General features: G+C 46.5%; 1 protein-coding gene across 1 annotated transcript; it reads right to left on the reverse strand.

The window, feature by feature from the left end:
- Positions 1-204: 204 nt before the first annotated feature.
- On the reverse strand, positions 205-2316 carry LOC115330921. The gene is given in 2 exon segments (XM_040217101.1): positions 205-1199; positions 1626-2316. Coding segments are annotated over 2 exon segments (1686 nt in total).
- Between the last annotated feature and the right edge of the window lie 19926 nt (positions 2317-22242).

The following is a 22242-nucleotide window of genomic DNA, read 5'->3' on the forward strand; positions in this document are numbered from 1 at the left end:
ATCGCGCTTAAGTCACTCGTCACAGAACTTTCACTTGACGCGAAACCTCCTCTCAATTTTCCCCACATCTAAGACACGATTGGAAGCCGAACCAAATATGCACGAGATGCGGACCAAAACACAAGCAAAAGAGGTGAATTCATTCTTACTTCCCAAGTCAAAAATCGTAGTAGCGACCATTCTGCCGCTGCAAGGTCGCTTTCTTCACAGATGGATGAGCGACTCCTCGATCTGCAGGGGGAACTTTTCCTCGCAAATTCATTTTCTCTCCAATTAATGCTTGGAAACAGCCTTTCGCTTTTCGGACACATAGAGCACTTCTTGTTTTCCGTCTTTCTCCGGAACGCTTTCAACGCTTTCTGCCAAAAAGCGTTCGTTGCTCAACCCCTGGTTACGTCCGGCGTACGCCCTCGAAGGCGACGCCGACGTCGACATTGGTCTCGGCTTGCGCCACGAACCCGGCACGTCCCTGGGCTCCTTCTCGAAGTCGAACAGCCGTGGATCACTCCTAGACCTTCCGTTACGCCTGCGGAAGTACCTCCCGTAGAAGCGTCGGTGTGACCTCTGCTGGGCTGGGGTGTCCTCGTATTCGGCCTCCACTTCAAAATGGAAATGGGGTCTCATGTCTTCAGCGGGTAGCGAGCTCCTTTTCATATCTCTGGGGCGGCGGTAGTGGTGGCGCAAACCGGGTCTCCCAGGCCGCAGCCATCGCTGCGGTGGCGGCTGCGGCCGCGGCGAGTCTGGCACGAGCACTACGTCATGGAAGTTGTCCGAGGCCTGCACACCGTGGCGCGGGTTGGGCATCGGTCGGCGTTGACTCCGTCTCGGGAACCATCGCCCTCTGAAGCGTCTTTTGTTCGTGGCGTAAGGCAAGCACGGTACGGGCTCGCCGGCGGGACCTGTCACATTGGCGGCCTCGCGTCCCTTCTCACCGACGACGACGTCAAACTCGACGGTCTCACCCTCGTAAATGCTGCGCGTGACCTTCTGCGGGCTGTTCCGCGTGATGGCGGTCTGGTGGACGAAGATGTCTTCCTGCGTGTCGTTGCGGTTGATGAAGCCATAGCCGTTCTTTACGTTGAACCACTGGACGGTGCCCAGCACCCGCTCGGCTAGCACGGGTTTCTTCGCGGTCACCTGCATGGCGCCAATGTCAACGGTGGGCGCTTTTCGACGTTTCCCAGTAACCCTTGCTCCGGCTAGGATCGAAGTGGTGCGAGATGCTCTGGCTTCCGGTCATTCATGGAGTCTTCTCCCCGAGCTTTAGAGGCCCCCGCCGGTTCTTTTCAATGAGGATCGGGAGAGGATGCGTCCCGCGAGCCGGGAACATTGCCGACTATTACATCGTAAATTGGAGCGTCAAGGCATTTGGCCACTGCGGTCCCCGTGAAATAGGGGGAGGTGATATCCACTTGCGCCTCAGGAACGTCGATGCTTCGGCCATCTATCAGCCGCAATGTGGCTGTGGTCCCCGTGAGTGCTGCCTCCGGGACGAGCGAGCGACGCACCACCACGGTGTTGCTACCGGTGTCCCTTAAGGCGGAGACAGCCTGGCCGTCAAGTGTACCTTTTAAAACAGGCATCTCGTACGCTGTCTTGGCCCCCCCGTTGCTCAACATCGATACCGTTTCGATCGCCCTCTTCGATTTTAGGATTAGGCCCCAAGGCCTGACGCAAATGTTTTTTTCCGCTTCCTAGAGACACACAACAGAAAGCTTCCTTCGAGTCACTGCCCTTTGTGCAGGTCTTAGCATCGTGACCTGTTCGACGGCAGTACACGCAGTAGAGTTGGTTCAGTTTCGAACGGCAGTCGGATGCCCTGTGTCCCGGAATGTCGCATACAAAGCATTTGACCAGAGATTTGTTGGTAGTGTTTACTTCCTTTCCTCTTGTGTCCACCAACTCAGTCTTTTCCCCAAATACGAGCAGGTTGCGTTGTCGTTGGGCTTCCAGGAAACTGTCCGCCACCCCAGCCGCCACGCTGAGAGTCTTGCATTTCCTCTCTCTAAGGAACAGTGTTAGTCGTCTGTGGCAGTTATTAAGAAACTGCTCGGTTACTACCAAGTCTCGTAGCCCTTCAACGGTAGACGCCGTGCCGTAAAGTTCCACCCAGCGATCAAAGAAACTGGCAATTCTTGCCGCATACCGTTTTCCGGTTTCACCGTCCTGGGGTTTGCTCTCACGGAACTTCTCCTTGTACCCCTCCGCGGTGAAACGAAAACGCTGCTGCAACGCTAACCTCGTTTTCTCGTAATCCATCGAATCCTCCGGACCGAGTCGACCAAAGAGCTTCAAAGCCTCCCCGCTGAGGCACATACTCAGAGCTGTGGCTCATATTTCTGTCGGCCAATTGTATCCCGCTGCGATGTGTTCAAAGCGTTTCAAATACGCATCTAGAATATCCCGTCGTTCATCGAAGGGCGGGATCATCTTGTGCGGATTAATTAGCAATGAAGAGCCTCCATCCGCCCCTCGGTCACCTGCTGCCGTTACTCTGGTTTGACTCTCGGCCTCTGCCAGCCGAACTTTCAGTAACATAGTTTCGCGTTCGTACTCGGCTAGCGCGCGTTAAGCAGCTAACTTCTCCTTTGTCGCCTCTCGTGCGCACTCGGCTAGCGCGCGTTCAGCATCTAACTTCACCTTTGCCGCCTCTCTCTCGGCTGCGCGATCCTCACGTGAGAGCCTCTCTCTCTTTTTCCTGCGCCTGTTCAGACTCCACCCAAGCCCTCAACTCCACGTCGCGCAGCCCCAAGCGCTCTCCAAGCCCGATCAATTCTTTTGTACTCATAGTCTCTTTCTTATTTAAACAATGCTTAAACAGTCTAGTCATGTCGCGGACGCCAATTTGTCGTAGGTTCGTGGGGATGTCGTGTCATAAATAATGAGAACGAGACCGTTGGTTTTGAGAATTGTTTAAACAAAGAAGATATAAAGAAAAATATTTACACCAATAGTATTAGCAAAGGTTCTACAAAACTATTTAGAACAGCGATATCTGTAAATGTTACACACGCGACTTCCGCAGTTCTTAATGCCAATAGAAAAATGTTCGTCATACGTTGGGTCTTGGAGTCTTCTGTCGTTGCAAAGGTGGAGATGGCTGAGCGGGCGAAGTGTTGTGTTCCGGGTCTTCAGAAGTCCGGACGAACCCAGCGAGGGCGGAGGGCAGGCTGACGAGTCTCTGAGTTCCCGGCCTTGTGGAACCAGGACGCACTCAGCGGGAGCGGTGGCCAGGCGAGCACATTCTTGAGTTTCCGGCCTAGTCGAACCGGGACGAACTCAACGGTCAGCCAGCTCCTGGGACCGCTTGTCTTCTTCAACCTCTTTTTGTTCTTTTTCGCTCGTGCCTTTTCTCCGGCCGTCGACGGTATATCTCGTAACACGCGGGGCCACGTCATGGCGAAAACATCTATAGCCCGGTGATGGTTCTCAGCCGCGCACATCACAGTAATACCCCTGTTACACGGGCACACTTAACCGCGGTTAACTCAGCTTTAACTGCGGTTACGTGGCAGCACAGATGCCGCACTATACCCTCGGACAGCTATTTTAAAAGAAGTGAAGAGAGCGCGTGCACTGCTTTGATGGGTGCTCAAGATGCTCAAGCGCACGTTCGCCCATAGCTTTGACTGCATAGCCGCAGAATGTTGTCCGCAAGTATTGTGCGCTAATTGTAATTTAGCGTAACAGCAGTTAGGTGTGCCCGTGTAACAAGGGTATAACACACACCCACCCATTTCACGTGACACTACATAGGATAGCATTAGCTCAGTAGTTCACAGACACAGGGAGACAGCATAGACATGCCACGGCCACTCGATCCCCCCTGTTGGTGCGGCCTGCCGATGTTTTTCCAAAAACAAAAGAGCGCGCGTGAGAGGAGAACTTCTCCCATTTTCTGTGGGGGCGCTGCACATCGGTGAGCGGTAGAGTGCCTTCATACACACGCGCTTTTGCTTGAGTGGTGACATCTCGGCCATTTTTCCGCTCAATTGTTTTTCATGCCTTTTGAAGTGCGCCCAATCTGGTGTCACTCAGCTCGAGCGCGTAGCTTTGGCTAATGCGTAGACGCCATTTTACCGCCCAAGTCATGCACTGAGTGCGCGAGAGCGTCACGCGCTGGCACATTCAGTGCAACAATGGATGTCTTCACCCTGAGACAGACAGACATGCAGGCACCCTAGTGAGCGGTCTTGTGCGCTGAAAGCTATACTCTGTTTCGCCTTATGTTGTACCGCAGGAAAGGCTGTAAGCGCAAGCTCCTTGCTCTCGGGGCAGTTCTCGGCGGCACAAGCTCTCGTGCAGTAAGGGCAGCTGTCAACGCTATGAGCTCGCGCTTCCAGCCTTCACTGCGGTACAACATAAGGTGAAACGGAGTATAGAGAAGGCGCCCAACGCGCTCTTGCTCCGTTACCCAGATAAAATATCTGCCTGTCATTGGCTTCGCCGATACCGAGGCGCTGCCGCGGTTGCAGAAGGCAGCAAAACTCGCTTTCCCCCACCTATTGACCGTTGTGCTCGGCGAAAATATCGTAGTGTCACTCTGCGCTCGCGTGTGTGGTTTGTGCTGGCATTTTGGAAGCTGCCGGAAATGTAAATGCGCGTTCTAGTTTTGAGTGCCAGACGGCGATGAAATGTACCAACTCCACTCGTGAAACACGAAATCCTGCAGTTGATGAAGTACAATGAAGTCTCTTCCGAACTTGAGTTGGCACCGCTGACTTACATGGCTGGCTCTTTGGTCCTCGATTGCGAACAGAAGGTGACCATTTTTATTTGTAGAAATTGTCGTAATTTCAAAGTAATTAGCTGAAACATTCAACCTAGCAAAGAAATAAGAATTTCTCCGTGAAAGCAAGGAAGGCCTAATGTGTAGAACCCGCTAAATTTTGCAGATGACGTGTCCTGAATGCAAGCGCAACTTAAGGGAAATGCATCGCATGACGGAGCATATCAGTCCATGTTCAGCCTTGACCAAGCAGGACTGAGCTATCCACGACCTGAAGCTGTCTGGCTATGTAAGCTCGTCTGCACCTTTGTCGAGAGGGCTCTACAGTCGGCAGAGATTCCTGGTTGTGGAAAAATTTGCAAGGTGCTCTCGAGCGCTGTGCTTCCACATCTTTTGGACTGCCCGCTGATGTAGTGTGTTAACTTCTGAGAGCTCTTTCTCAGAAAAATCCTCAGACCTTTTTGGCAAACTGGGCTGGTGACCTAAACAGCCAACTAGAGAATATTTTGAGGCTTTCGCGGAAGCCTCTTTCCCAAAAGGTACTTTGCTTGTGAACCATATGACTTCCTTGGTCTGTTTTTTGTAAACTATGAAGTTTATATTGCTGAAGTTATGCACGCGGAGTCCGATTTTATATTGTCCTTCACAGATGAATAAATGGCACAGCTCGCGCGTGCTCGAGCGTCGGTTAAAACCGGAAATCATACGGCCTAGATATATCCAACTATAACTCCTATATTACAGTGGTAATAAAAACGGGCAACAGTCTTTAACGCGCAGCCTGCAGCTGAGCGAGCTTTTCACAGAAAGAATCATGTGCTTTTATTCTACACAGATTTGTCACATCATTCATGCAATCGGGCACTCGTTTCAATTAAGACTTGCGGCTTCACGAAAAAAAAATCTAAAAAGCCACACCGGGCCACCCGGGCGTACTGCTCCTCTCTCATTATATTTTGTATTATCTTAGCATGGACTAACCGCGGACGCTGTGCTAGCGCGAGCGGCTAGCCTTTACTGCCTTGACTGGAGCACTCGCTGCACGAGCGCTCATGCAGCCTCCGAGGCTTCCTTCGAAGCCACTATCTCGCGCTTTTAGCACGCGCGGCTAACAAGTACATACTAACGTGAAACGAAATAGAGAGTTCCTCGATATGCTGTCCCGAAAGGAACTCTATCTCTCACCGATAACGAGCGCCACAGCTGGCGCTGTGGGGTAAAGTAGAACTATCGCTCTCACCGGCGGAGTGAGGCATACGGCAGGCCGCTCCCAAGGGGAGTCCTAATCGAGTGGCCGTGGACATGCAATGTACATACGAACGTCAACATGAACAGATAGTACCCCAAATACTCACTACATGCGCTGCGCTTCTGCTTTTGCCGGCGTCGTTTTGAAAGCACAAATTTCTTCCGTGATCACATAAGCAATAAATGACGTTACCTGTATCATTACTTTTTTCCGGAATGTTAGTGCTCAGAAGATATTTAAACAACCCAAAGGAAGAATCTCTTAGTAAAACGTACAATTTGACGCTGCAATTACTTGCGACGGCTGATAAAGCAACCCGCTCCGTTGCGGCTGTGAGCAGCCATGTGTTCGCATTTCCCGGAAAGCACGTTGTGGAATAGCGTAAAGACCGTCATTTTTCGATGATTGTTTTCTTGTTTTTGTGTTTACGATGTTCAGCCACGATTTGCGGCAGGTGTTGAGGACGGTTAGCTATGACAGGGCGCGTTCGAAAATATGCAAACGGGGGGCGGGAGAGGAGGGGGGGGGGTTAATTTGCGTAAATAAGTAACTATCTCTTACTTGACTATGCACAGTCGACGAAAGAAACAAAACGCATATTAACCGGTTGCTGTGCCGAGTGGCTCTGGCAAATCCACCGAGAAACATTTAATGACAAGGAGCACTCGATGTTATAAAATCATCAATTTCTGACCGATGATCAGTGCATTCCTCTTTTTGATACTCTTATGCGTTAAGAGCTCATGGCTTTTACGAGAGGACAGAGGGCTAAAGTGCACATTCGAAACTTAAGCGCGCACAGAGCCCGATTATAACATTTGGGGATCAATTTGATTTACATAAGTAGCACGAAAAACATTTTACTTTAAGAAAGGGGCTGAACACCCTGAGGCAGTTCAAATGTGCCGTTTAAAAGTGACGTGTTGATTTGTGATAGAAAAAATACGAAAATAAATCAAAGAAGAAAAGCCAGAACGCTGGCAGCTACCTTTTGCGGGCTCTGCCACAAGTTGACTGTCGACTAGAAGCTATTTGGCTATAACACGAAGCAAATTTTCCTGGCTCATCGTTTGTACCTCTGTTTCATTTCGTTTATTTCTATTATTCCAAACTGTAAATATACCTACAAGATGTATGTTCATCATATCTCAAGCATGTTCTGCCCTTCCCCAGGAGCGTAATCGCTTTCGAGGAGTAGACAACAGGCCACTCCGGATGACGTTTAAATTGACCACTTTACGATAGCAGCTACGGTTTAGAGCAACGTTCCACCATGATTATCCGCGAGTCGATATATTGCACCATAATCGCTCAAACGGTCTTCTTAAACTCTTCAATGAAAAGCAGAATCTCAACTTGCAAACGTTTTCATTATCTCATTTCGCTCCTACACCACTGGTACGCGAAACATAATGCTGACATCGACGACGATTCCAGACCTTGTTCACAACGCACAGCACTGCCACGGCGATGTTAGTGATTCACCGAAATAGAAGACCACGCTGTACGTCGGATGGCACTTGATAGCAGGAAACAGACCCAAACGTAGTAAAGAAGACGCTCAGGCACTCGGTGTCTAAGCGTGCCCGACTTGGACGCGAAGTTACGGATACGGAAATCTTAGCCCAGTGTGCGTAGCACTGCTGGCACCGCTCTGGAACGTCACTGTTCCTAACGGCTTCGTTTGCTCGTTTGACAAAATGAGCGGTAAAAGCGACAATGCAACCAAGGTGCTCTGCCTGTTTGGGCTGGGAGAGTGAATTGCAGGCAGCCTTCACGATTGCTGACGCCTCGTCCACTTAACAGCGTTTATTTAAACAACGCGTGCGACGTGCCTGAGGGACGAAACCGAAAGAAGGTGAAGCAGGATTCTCGACGCGAAATTTTCCTCCAGTCTGCCAGCAGAAGGAGAAAAACGTCTCGTTCCTCCTTCCTTCTCGTGTCCGCCTGGGGCTGCGTTAGCAGAAAGAAGGAAAACGCGCCGTTGTCACGTTTTTTTTTGTTTCTTTTTTAAATTTTTTATAAGGTATTATTCCCTGGATTGTCCGAACTCCGACGGAAATAGAAACAACAAAAGAGTGCAAACTCAGATATAATTGCAGGGCCCATTCATGTAGGCGATGAGTTCAAGCTTCCATCGTACTTTCTACATACACTTTTAAGCATATCCTTCGCAAAAAAATAATCCTGTTGGTGACGTCAGGAGTATGAGCCCTAAAGAGGCTCCACGAAGGTATTTCGTTGCTGATAGGTTGCGAAAATAAAAATACAATTAAAAATCTGATGTTGAAATTTTATGTTGGAGTGCTCTGAATTGGTGGCTCGTGGAAAATGTTTGAAAAAGGCGGAATATACTAATAAAAATGTAATCACTCCCCGGAGGCAAGGCGGCATCTTGTGTCTATTCATTTTCATGGACCGTCAACGGCTTTTGGGGATTTCGAGCTTCTTCATCAGACGCCTCCTTTTCTTTGAAGGCGTTTCAGCTTGATTTACGTTTTTATTTTATTATGCGCGTTAATCTCACCAGCATGAAATCTTTTCAAAGCCTAAAGACACCAAAGGTCCGCTGTGTGAAAGAACACCCAGATGGTTTTAATTCCGCTGCTACGGGAAACGTCTCCTTTAGATGCATCGTCGAGCGGCTTCAAACGAAGCAGATACTTTATACTTGGCGATGCGTGTTCGAGGAGTGCTGGAATATTGTCCGGATGCGGGTTCTTTTGAATAACTGTTTAGAAAACTCGCTGGCTTCCGGCGGTGACCCTTGTCCTATTGAAGACGTCTCCAAATAAATTGCCTCGAGACTCGACTCAGAGGTTAGCTGGTTGTAAGAGGGGCGGTGAGAGTAATAGCGCCAAATTCAGTAAGCAATTTGTTTTTGCAAATGAAGGTCTTCTGGCTCTTTTTTTGTCCCACTTTCTTGTAGATCCTATAAAGCTTGGCCACACCTATACGTAGAATTTCTTTTTTTTTTGTGCAAGATGCACAGGGCGACTGCTTATTTTAAAGGAACCCAAATTTTTATATAAAAAAATTAGTTGCGTTAGGGCTTTTATTTTAGCCCGGGGGCTATTCTGACAGCCATGTGGAACAAAAGAAAACGAGGTGAGTTGGGATACCTAGTTACGTAACTAACTAAACAAACAGACTTATTTAAATTTCCCAATTTTTTCAGAGTCTTAACGTTGTTGATATGATGAACGCGCACCTCGGGAGCGCCGTCCATTAGTACGACGCACCCGAGGCAAGAGAGCGCATCTAGAAAACCGGGTAAAGTAGCTAAAGAGTGCAATCTCATTAAAAAGACACAAGAAAAGGAACGATTCAAACTCAACCACTGTGTTTGTTTTGTCAAAACCCTAGCGACACACATACCTATGACCACCGACGTCACAAAACCATTTTTGATTACAGATTTCACCCATCCTTTGTATGAAGTTTGAATCATTGGATACTTTTAGAGTATGGGGCCTCAAAGTTTGGGGGCCCCAAATAAATAAGCGCTCACCACAACGCATTCGCACAGCCCAAACTCTGTTTGGGGTTTGGGGTTGGCGCTCGCGCCCAACGCAGATTTCGAAAAATATCGTGGCGCCCCCAATTGCTCTGGGCCGGGTTGCGTCGGCAAACATGGCGGCGCACTTTCCGCTCGTTTCAGAACAAATTCGTCATGGTTGCTGCAGTATTAGCCAATTTCATTGTCAATGAATGGCGCTACCGGCTTTCTCTTTGCTTTATCTCGCTCAAGTCACACAGATTAAGCGGTGGGCTCACCCCATTTTAAAGATCGTCCCTGATTTTGGCCGTTCCTAAGGCTAAAAGACGCGGTAAGCATTGACATGGCAGCCTATTGCTCCTCCGTGGCTCCGAATGGATTTCCTTAGTGGCACGACACCCTCAACTTGAAAAAAAGCATTTCAAGGCTTCAAAGTCCCTCCAGCTCAAATCCAAACAGAGCAGCTGCTCGCAAAGTATGCTCGCTTACGTTCGCCTCAGTTTCGGCACTGCTGACGGCCTAAATCTTCGGCGACCGACGGTCAAAGCGCACACGAACGCCCAAAAAATCTGAGAACGAGCGCCAAAATAGAACGCGCAACAGATTGGATTGTTTCAGCTGTATACAGGCATCAACATTCATACTGATTTCAGGCTGTATCTTCTTTCAGCCGGCATGATTGGGATTCAACTTAACTATTATTTCTAAAAAAAAAAGGACTTGCTAAGTGCACATGCTTTATGTTTATTATTATTTTTTTTATTACGCTCGTTGACCGCATTGGCGCTGCAAGCGGGAAACGTAAGCGCACTGCGCTGCGTTGCGAACCATATTTTATAAGCCGTCGACAATAACCTGGCTGCGTTTGGGTCCTCTAATTTTTCAGGGGAACTTAAAGGTTGGGGCCCCCTATTCTAAAACTCTCTATTAAAGGTCTTCAATAACCGATGACCCACTTGTGAACTGAAAACTTCGGTTCCAGAATAATACAACCCGAACGATAGAAACTGCCCCCCTATCTGAACAAAAACTCTACCTGACGAGACTAAACTCCTTGCCCATAAAATACACTTCGTAGTCCTGCCTGGAACTTTCAAAACACTAAAATCAATACGTACAATATAAGACAAAAAAGGTTGTCGAGCGATAAAATTTCCTACAGCATCGAACATTCCTCTGTAGGCCTTATTTTACATGCTAACTCTTTTGCTTTCAAAACGGTGATATTCTGGATGTTTTGCAAACTGAAAAAGATATCGGGTGTATTTCCTGCCACAGCCAAGCAATAATTAGAAATTGCCCCAAAATAGGTACATTGCCAACAACGAAATTTTGACACCAAATACTACAAAATGTGGCCTAATTTGGTTGTAAATAGTCCGTTCTGGCAACATTGGTTATTGGACTGATTGAGTGAATAGGTCATTGACAGCCAAACTTAACATTTGACCCGCGTTTAAATAAGCAGGCGCCGTGAAGAAATAATAATTTGGTAATTCTGTTTCTCTTTTGTATTGCGCGTATGTTGCTAATAAATCGATCACCTGCGTTGTCTTCCGTTTAAAAAAAAATGATCCTTGAAATAGTTGTCCCACGGGCCGTAGCAGACGATTCTGCTTCAAAGCGTGTTTCCCTTTCGGAAACAGGGGCGATGTGTCACTGTCGCGATACAATAGAGCTGGTCGAGGATTTCACTTATTTATTCTACTGATGTAAAGTACTGCTCTTTTGTTTTTTACCCCCCCCCCCCCCTCAAAAAAAAAATAAAAATATCATCGCCGAACAATGGAAAACAGGAATATGAACTGTAAGAAAAAAATATACCAGCGAAAAAAACCAAGAAATGCAGACGAATAAAAAAAATAAGAAAGAACACAACCGGCTTTTCCAGGTCTTTGGTTCCGAGAAAATCGAAAGTGTCGCTTCTCATCGTAAACTCGTAAAATATGCAAAAAAACATATTTTTTAGGGGGAAAAAAACTGTCAGGGACGAAGAAAATGCATGGCTATCTGAAGCGCGTAGTTTCACTCTATTTAAACCCAAAACATTTCCTCACTCTTACTCTATGACATCTAAATCATAACTTAACGCGTTTTAAACTGAGGGCAAAATACGTCCTTAGTAGAAAAGAAAACGAGTTCTTTCAAAACTGTGGTGCAATACTCGTGTGACTTTCATTTCATACTATTGAGGGCGCGTTATCGGAAGTGACAAAAATTCAGCTATAGCACATGATATATTAATAAATATATAAAATATCAAAATATCTAATATTACTGGTTATAATAATTAAGGCGGATTCACATGGTGCAATATTTTTTTTTTGTGTGTGTGTGTGATTTCGCAGCTGCGACGTCGAAATCCCCCAGGATGTTTTGCCGAGAGAGCGGTGTCTCAACTGGGAAATCACAAGTAGACTCGCCCCACGCGGGTCAGCGTCTAAGAGGTACAAATAATATAAATAAATCTTCCAAACGCACCTCCGCGAGGTAAGGTTATCAGAAGAAAAGATTTCATCATGCGCGCGATTCAGCCGGATTTCGCGATGCAGACTTGTAATAAAAAGGGAACTAACATAATTAGAATATGCGATTTTGTTTTTGTTAAAATGAATGGTCAGCCTGCATATGACACTTTCGCATAACGGGAATAGTAAACAGTGCGTAAAAAAAGCTGTTACAGTGTTTTTACACACTTTTTAACATTCACGCTAGTGCGCGAAAAGCAATTGTTTTACTGCCGTATTTAACGCGTTATTGAAATTGCAGCAACCGGTTGAGCCCATGACGGGCGCGTACAGTTGTTTCCAATCTAGGTTGAAGAGCACATACAAAAAGAAAACTTCCGAATAAACGGTAATAAAAAAGAAAAAGAAATCACTGGGACAAAGTGTTTTTGATTGGCTGAAGCGTAAAGGGAAAAATTAGACGAACGCCGCACGAGGTTCGGAATGGAAGAAAGTAGTTGTATTTCATTTTTTAATGGCCCCCACATAGTTATTTTTAATACGAATATATTCAATGTGCTCCAGGCTTGTACGTAACTTAAGTAATCTAAACAAGTTGCCGATTCTTAAATATTTCTTTTTGAAGAACTTGGTAGTGCACCCACATATTTGAAAGGGATAATGTAGTAGTCTAACTTAAATACCTTTCGCAAGTAACCTGTACTCACTTCGCAAGTTATTCGGAAGTTACTGGTGAATTTTTATACGAGCCAGTGCTCTCCCTTTCCAGTCTAAACAGCGCACATGGCGTACGTGCAAAGCCGCACGCATTCAAAGGGCGGACCTCTATGGAGCAGAGATGCCGCAAGGCGGACTGTACTGAGGGCTCTCGCTCTGTGCGTCACGTAATAGCAACAGTATGCACCAGACAGACACAACATGATTCCTTCGAAGACGAGTCAACCCGAGCGGTGCCTAAAAAAATTTCCCCTCGGCAGATTTTCGCTGACGATTGTGCCATTTATCGCCCCATCTCCAGTTCTCAGCATATGCGCACACTTCAACGCGACCTTGAAACCGTAAATAACTGGTGTAGCACTTGGTCGATGCAAATGAATTCTAATAAAACTAAGCCTGTAACTTTCACCACCAGACTAACTGTCACCCGCCGCACGCATACAATTAGAAGCGATGAGATAAAAAATGTAACGTTAAAAATATCTTGGCGTACACCTTTCTGCTAATCTATCTTGAAACCTTCATATTGAGCCGGTCATTAGCAAAGCGTCTAGAACTCTAGGATTTCTCAAACGTTCAATATTTCAGGCTAATAGAAAAACCAAGCTTCTAGCGTACACCTTCCTCCTAAGGTCGCCGTTGGAACATGCATCCATTGTTTGGCACCCTCATCAGATGCAGTTAACCAATAATATCCAGGCACTCCAAAATTAAGCTGCCAGGTACACCGATAAGAATTACTCTCGAACCTCAAGCGCGATTAACATAAAACTTTCCCTCAACCTCTCGCCCCTTCATCGTCGAAGACGCATAGCCCGCATCTCCTTCCATCACAAGCTGTATCACGGCTCTTCTCCATTCAGTCACGCGTACATCAATCCGTCGCATCATGTTTCATCTCGTGTCGGCCATCCCTTCAAAGTGCGTCCCATCCAGACTTGTACCGTACGCATTGCAAGTAATCAAATTACTTGTAATCGTTTACTTTTTGGAGTAATTTTGTAATCAGTCGATTACTTTTATTAGGCAGTAATCACAAGAGTAATCTGATTACTTTTTGAAGTAATAAAATTACTTGTTACCGTTACAATTTGTCCACGGAACCCCCCCCCCCCCCCCCCCCCCACAACCGCCTTTTTGTTATGAAATCACAAAAATAAAATTAGCTTTTTTTTTTTCGAACGGAAAAATGAAAGATTTTTGCGGAGCTGTAGGGAACGAGGTCAATCTCTTTCTATGTACAGTTTCTGTGGAATGTCCGTTTTTTTTTTTTTCGAGCTGGGACTAGGAGTGGGAAGCCCCAGGGAAGCCACAGTGCGTGACAAAGGCCATTCAGGGCAAAGTTTGAGGAAGCAGAATGTAGCTTTGTGAGTCCTTCGTTCATTCGTTTATTTCTGTGTGTGTGTCCTCACGCACACACACAGAAATAAAAAAAAAATTAAAAAATCCTGCTGAGGGTACCTACTCGCAGCCCGTAGGAGAACCAGAACCGAGGAATGCCTAAACCGCATGCAAAATATAACAATGGCAGTTGAAATATTTCCCCATTTCCCCTACGTGGTCTTTGTGACAAGCAATGTTTTGAGTTGAGAAGTGGTTGGGGCGATCTGTTCCGCTAATGGATACTACACATGATCCGTTTCAAATCCTGGAGCTGCTGTTCTTTTGTATAACATGCGAGCTCATCCACATGTGAATAATAAAAAGAGCGACGCAAACTTTGAGCGAAAACCCTTGCTCAAGCTTAACAAGATCTAGAACCCTCCGCCCCCCCCCCCCCTCACACACACACTGGTGAAGGCCCAAATCATTAAACGTCTTCAAACGAATGCTATGCTTGTGTCCGCATTGTGAAGGTTCAACGACCACGAAGAGGGAGCCAGTTTTTCTTCTTCAATACTTGTGCAGATGTGAAATATATGTTGGAAGTAGTTCATTGTTATGAGCGCTTAAGATGTGTCTTCACACAATAAAGGAATCGGAAAACTAACGATTACTTCTTTAAGTAATGTCCAATTACTTTTGCCGTCGAGTAATCAAGTAATCTAATCAAATACTTTTTAGCTAAGAGTAATAGTAATTGTAATCGATTACATTTTTTGAGTAACGTGTACAAGACTGGTCCCATCTTTGCCCGGACCAAGCTATTCAAAAATTCTTCACTTCTTATCACCATCTCCGAATGCAACAGCCTACCAAGCGATATTGTGTCGATCACCTAAGTCCAAATGTTCATCATTTCAATGAATATCACATAACAACGTTTGTAGTCGTGTGTTATTGTTAAATAATTTTATGTCTGCACCTTCGTTTCTTTGTTCTGTTATCTGCCAACTACAATTTGTGTTTTATTATTTTCATAGATTATTGTTAGTGTTTTTGTGACAACCCCCCCCCCCTGTAATGCCCGAAGGATTTTTACTTTAGGGTAAAAAAATAAATAAATCGACATTGTGCGATGAGCTTACGACACTCCTGCTTGCTCTGATCGGATGGAGACGGTGTGCAGAGATTAACGGCAGCTAGCCTTTGCTCCTGTCCGCTCATAATTCCAGTCACGCTTCGGTGCTATGAAATCCCCGAGCCTTTTTGTCCTCCTTTCTCTCTCTCTCTCTCTCTTTCTCTCTTAGTTTTATTCCGTATGGAACTTAGCTTACGTTTTTTTCGAAGATTAATTGTCTTAACTTCTAATGCAATTGCTTTTTCAGTTATTTTCCGCCACAGAATGGGTGTTTTTCTCCCCAGTTGTACTTTTCCGGTTCCAGGGAACGTGCTTGTGTTCCTGCGGTGTTTAGCTGCAAAGAACGTCAAAATATGACATTGCTCTTTTTTAGAGCGCACCTCTTAGGGGCCCGTTCCCGGCTTGAGCGGCGTCGGCGTCGCCGTCGGCGTCGCCGTTGGCGTCGCCGTCGCCGTCGGCGTTGGCGTAACCAAGGTCATCCCAAGGTCACGTGGCCCCCCAAGGTCATCCCAAGGTCACGCGACCCCCAAGGTCACCCCAAGGTCACGTGACCCCTCCCCCAGGGTCACGTGACCCCCTGAAGTCACGTGACACCCCCAGGTCACGTGACCACCCCCAGGGTCACGTGACCCCCGCCGAGGTCACGTGACCTCCCCGATGACGTCATCGTCACTGATGACGTCATCAGTGATGATGACGATGACGATGCGGATGCCGGTGACGTCATCAGTGACGTCACTGATGACGTCATCAGTGATGATTACGATGACGATGCGGATGCCGGTGACGTCATCAGTGACGATGACGTCATCGGGGAGGTCACGTGACCTCGGCGGGGGTCACGTGACCCTGGGGGTGGTCACGTGACCTGGGGGTGTCACGTCACTTCGGGGGGCATCCGCATCGTCATCGTCATCATCACAAATGACATCATCAGTAACGTCACTGATGACGTCACCAACATCCGCATCGTCATTGTCATCATCGCTGATGACGTCATCGGAGTCCGCATCGTCATCGTCACTGATGACGTCATCAGTGACGTCACTGATGACATCATCGGTATCGTCACGTGACCCCCCAAGGTCACGTGACCCCCCAAGGTCACGTGACCCCCCCCCAGGTCACTTCACGCCCCCAGTACCCTTCCCTCCTAATCCTCAAGAGCTGCGCTCTAATCCGGTGTTACAGGGGGTTGTAAACGGCTTTCACTTTTTTCTATGAAAGATATATTAGGCCCATTAAATTGCAAAGAAACCTACAACAGGTAACTGAGCATAGAATGCCCGTACAAAATCACCTAATAAAGATGCAAATACTCAGCACGTGGCCGCTTCAGTTACAGAGGCGAATCAACAATTATTCTACTTTCAATAAATACAAATTAGAATTATTCCTCGACATTTATAATCTATGAAACACGTTGTCTTTTTTTTGTTTTTGTTTTTTTGTTTTTTTTTAATCATACGCAATGACAATCACAGCGAAAATCCGAGAAAACAAACACCGTTTAGCTTTAAACTCGCAGACAGAATAAGTGGCCACGTGGTCTGGAGGCGATTATATGCCTCCAATGTTTTTAACGTAATGACGCTTTGGGGTTGGCAGAGCGCAGGGCTGGCGCTGAGTTTTACGCAATGTTCTGGTTCGACTATTCTCGTCAGCCCAGCGATTGGACACGAGTCACAACACGAAATGCACGTCGAGGCATTGGTTGTCATGAGTCAGAATCGAATGCGTATGCAGTGTTCGTGTCCACTGTGTGAGCAGCAGCATAGGGGATCGGTGGCCGAGTGGCACAGTGCACACCAGCTCGGAGTACGTGGAGCCATTGCTCACGCTGCAGAACCCAGGGATTCTGGGTTCAATCCCCACTCCTGCCCGTTTCGATCTCAATGAGCATCGTACCGGCGTGCGGTCGTGGTCCGTGGTGCACCTTAGAGACCCCAAGCTAGCGTTTTGTACTGCACTGGTTAAATTTCTCATCGACAGCTTGGAGACACGTCGCCCGTTGAGGCAGACTACCGTTCAAGGCTGTATATAAACATACACACCCCAGGATTTTTTTTTTTTTTTTTTTTGTACGAGCAGCATTTATATATTGAGAAAGCGGGGAGCACAAAGCTTTGTGACGTACTTCCGGGGATCCCGTTGTTGGCATTATCCCCACAGCTTCGTCGTCAAGTTTTGTGAAGGAGAAACTTAAAGAAAAGGGCCGCTTTAAGTTTTGGAATTCCACCGGGACGAAGACGCTTCTTGGTCATTGGCGCTGAATTCGAGTATTCTTGGGTCCTACCAGTGCCAGTAAGCTGGTGTAAAGAGCTAGTTTCTTTTTGTCCGCTCCTTCCTCTTGCGACGAAGAAAATGAAATGGCGGAGTCGTGATATTTTTGCAAAGAGTATCGGCGTCACCAGCTCTTTTTTTTCTGTGTTGTCAAGGCTAGCGTAGCTTTCACAGCGCTGCAATCCTGGTCTTCTCAAGAGCACGTGGCTTAGTCTTCCTCGTCACTCACACGTGCTCGGACAAGTACCTCTGATACCATTGGGGTGCTACGGAGGATGAGGTAGTCTTGACAACGTAGCCCAAATTAGTTGACGCCGAGTATAGTTGATCTGTTTAGTAAACATAAAACTACATGAACAAAACTCTATCACATCAAACATCATAATCTTCTACAATGTTCCACGCGTCGGTGATCACTTTAGCCAATAAAATCCGAAAAAAAGTTGTGTACAAAACTATACTCTGTTTTCTTTTTAAGAGTGAGCGTAGCAAAACCTACAAGAGCGAGCGCCGGGTTTTCACGTTCCCTACCAAGGACGCGCGCTCGTGCGATGCAAGCGATGTTCACGGCCACATGCTCGCGCCTCTAGCATCGGCCACGCTCGCACTTCATGTGAAACGGAGTAGAAGCACCATTGCTAATCTGGAAAGCCTGGAGCGGCGCTACTGCCACCTAAATTGCGTCTTGCGGCGTCAACATTGCGGTAAATGTGCTTCCATAAAATCATTTTTGCGATGCACGGTTAATGTCAGGGCAATAAAAAAATGGAGCACGTTTACACATCTGTGCAATGCAAAACTAGAGCGCAGCTCTTGAAAAGGAAAAGGGGAGGCTACGGAGAGGAGGGTGTGCTCTTCCTCCTCCGTACCCTGCCCTACTCTACCTACTTTCCGTCTCCTATTTTCTTTCCTCCTCCTTCTAACCTCCTCCCGCTAAATTTGTTCATGGGTCACGTGACATGAAATCATGTGACGGCATTTTGCACGCTAAATATAGCGGGGAAACTGAATTGGTGTTGAGGTCGCGTGACTTGAATTCCCCGCAAAATTTAGTGGGGAAAATGACGTCACATAAGTTCATATCGCATCAGCCATGAACAAATTCAATTTCAACGCTAGATTTAACGGGAAAATTGGCGTCACGTGACCTCAAATCAATCCAGTTTCCCGCTAAATTTAGCAGGGCACTTGCGTCGACTGCGACGGCGAAGCCTACGGCGTCGGAGATGCCACTCAACGCGAAAACGGGCGCCTAAAAGCTGCAGACTAAAAGAATATTAGGGAGTTTTACGAGGCCGTTTTTGATTTCCGATTGGTCCAGTGGGGTTTCTATAGAATTACTAAACAACGTGCCCACATTGGCGTCCTCGCTTCGATCACAAAAGTCCAAATTCGCCCGCGCGAACAGGGCGAAAAGGCTGGAAGTATAACCGAAATGAGTGGTCTTTGCATATTTGAAGAGCGACGCTTAGAGCTTTTGACGAAGACGATCGTTATAAACGAAAATTCCGAAAAACAAAAAAGGAGTGGGTGGAGCTCTGTGCACGTTAGAAATGTTTTTCATGGCGTACCTAATAGTGTATGGTCGGGCCAGAGGAAATTGTTTGATTTCATTTGTCTTTCTTTCGATGCAGAAAACCCATGCCTAAACATTCACATACCCTGTATTACGCACTGTAGTACATAATTGAAAGTGTTGTTTTTACCCGGTACGGGCCTTTTACATGTGCAGACTATACACGCATTTTTTTTAATTTTTATTATGACGAGACGTGTCGAATTTAGTATATGACAAAGTATTCTCTATATACGTGGCGCATAATACAAGTTCCTCTGTGTGCTACTGAAGCAGGCATTTGTCAAGGTGTGCTGTGTGTGAGCATCTTTGACGTGCCGACAGTGCACCAGGTTTGGATGCAGCACAGACCAAGAAGAAACATTTGTTTTTTAACCGAAATTTTCCCGTGCGATTATTTGTCGGGTGCGCAGTATAGTAAGCCCGTGAATTTTCCGGTGTTTATTTCTTTAAAAAAAATTGTGGAAGGTTTTTGGTGTTTATTAATGTATACAATGTCGGTGTATCTCAATGATCTGTTTCAGACGAACGTTTAAAAGGGTGACTGTCGGTGAAAAAGTATCATGAAGAATTGAGAGCGTTCGACAAAAATCAGTTCAAACTCGAGAAGAAAACGTTCCAGACACCGGTGTTTTTTTCGGTTTCAACCAATATTGTATTTTTGACACCATCTGATATTTATGGATGCTTCTCGGTTTTAACTTATTTTGTTTTTCTTGCACTGGTCGGGTGTCTATGGGTGTTTTCCTTTCGGATAAAACCGACAAATCTACGGCCTGGCTATAGTACGGTATTGGCGCTTTCAGATTCGTCGATAGATACATATACGACACTTCTAACCTATCGAATTGAGATTGGAAAGCATGCGCAACAACTTTTTAACAGAGCAGAGAAGATTGGAGAAAATCTTGGGGTCGAAGCTGGAATCGGGCTGGAAACGTCGGGAGCAACAAACCTTTTCAGTACTTTAAGAAAACTTACAATAAGACAAGCAACCTGGCGTCATTCTATTAGAAGAAGTTAAAAAAAGAATAAAAAGCAATATATGGAAAGGTGGGATTCCTTAGGAGCGGTTTTGTAGGAGATTTGTTTCCGCTTGACGGGATTAATAATAATAGTTAATTTTCCAACAAAGTACAGGTTGGAGGGCGGCTTGTAAAAAAAGCTGTTAGCACAGCTTGACTGGTCCCAAGCCCCCACGACATCACGCCATCAGCATTGACAGGTTTCAGCGGTCTGAATATATTTTTTTGTGTTGTACAAAGTTTTTATTGTTTACTTTATTCAACGCATTGTTCATTAGTCCATATATGGTTGGCCAGTAACGGTATACTGTTGTTTTTTCTGTGTGTGCGAATGATTTATGGCAGGGGGTGGCCAGGCTGACCCGGCCTAAGAGCCGCAAACAAAACCACGAAACTTCCAAGAGCCGCAAAGGGGGGGGGGGGGGGGGGGGGGGGCAAACTTTTGTTCAGAGCAATAAACGAAACTCGAACTACTTTCAATCTATCCCTGTCAAAAGTAGTTCAACTGTGCGTAAGGTATCAGTAGCACCCAAGACTACCAAACTGCAACTCATCTTTCGATTTAAAACGCCTTCCATTTCTCTTTTTGGGGAAGTGCTCGTGTGAACCAGAGGGAGGCGGGGGAGGGGGGGGGGTTGGTGAGGTAGCCGCGAGTGGCACTTTGACACGCAAAAAGCCGCACGCGGCTCGCGAGCCGCAGCTTGGCCACTCCTGATATATGGGGACGCAGCCGACCCTACGGTCAGACGAAGCCAATCGCAGTGCCAAAAATGCATCATCACGGCGGTCATTTTTTTATTTTTTGCGTTTCCTTTTACTTGTTAGTTTAATCACGCACAAGAAAAAAAAAGCGTAGTTATCGGAGACTTTCCTATGTATGTATGATTGTCTAGCCAGGCATCGCCAACAGACAAATGCACAGCGCGCCGTTACGATGCACATTTTCAGAGCTGCTAGATGGCCTCCATCGAATATGGTAGTTTCGACTGGGGTCGAACTTTGAGTGAAACAGAGGATTGTATCCATATGCCACCTGATAGTATATTGGGCGGTACTAGAAGCTTTGCATCGCTTAATGTATGTACTGTCGGGGACAAAAGTCTCCAGGACACGCGAGCTGCGGCTGAAACGCATTGCTCTGCCATCTGCCGGCAGGTCGCCTGGTTTCGAGATCACACAAAAGCGCATGCGCGTCCTACTCTGTCTGCAAACATGTGTGTTTTCCCGCTTTTCTGCGTCACAGCACCTAACTCGGAATCAGGCGCTTGATACCGCCTCGGAAATAGCGCTGGCGGCTTACGAGCGTCTGCTACACATTCCGAAACACGAGATACCGCCTGGGGCATTGCGCCGCATTTCGCTGTGTCAGCGCACCTTGCTTTATAACCAGTTGAGTTTATCTCTCAGTTGAGTTGCCGTGACTTCTTGCTTTATAGGTGCCATGTTAGAAGCGCTATCTCGAGGCGGTACCCCGCGCCCGATTCGGAGTTAGGCGCCGCGCCGCAGAAGAGCGGGAAAGCGCACATGTTGGCACGCACAGTAGGACGCGCATGCGCTTTTTTGTGATCTCGAAACCAGGCGACCCACCGGCAGATGGCAGAGCAATGCCTTTCAGTCGCAGCTCGCGTGTCCTGGAGACTTTTGTCCCCGACTGTACATCTTGGTTTCTGCAAAGTGTCCTTTGTTTATTGCGAACTTATGACTTATTCATCTAAAACAAAAATCTCCAACCTTTTTTTCTTTTTTTGCTAAGGGGTTGGTTTGCAGTGTTTTCTTTGCTGTCTCGAGGGCCGGTAAATAAATAAGTAATTATAAAATGAGGAATAACGAAATAATTTATCCTAATTGTGCGTATAAATAAAAAAAGACGTTCGGGTAAAAAATTTAGAAAAGTGGATGAATCCATGTACTTTTTTATTATGACAAACAATAAATGACACAGAAAGCGCACCTGGCAAACATCAAAGCGCACGGAAACTTTGACACGTACAGAGACGGCAGAAGACCAGTAAGAAAGATAGAACTCTTGCTGACAAAATGCAATAAATACGATAAAGAACTGTAAGCGCAGTATATGTGGGAACGCAAAGGAATGTTACCACACGTAGTTACAGGGATATAAAACGGAGAACTAAGAATGCTGATGCTGGTGATGGCAATATAGAATGAATAATATGACGAGAGGGCACGCTTTACTAAAGGCACTTCGCTCTAGTTATTATTAGTTTTTAAATC

Source organism: Ixodes scapularis, unplaced genomic scaffold (genome assembly GCF_016920785.2).
Source record: "Ixodes scapularis isolate PalLabHiFi unplaced genomic scaffold, ASM1692078v2 PGA_scaffold44__24_contigs__length_19508400, whole genome shotgun sequence".
Lineage (NCBI taxonomy): Eukaryota > Metazoa > Arthropoda > Arachnida > Ixodida > Ixodidae > Ixodes > Ixodes scapularis.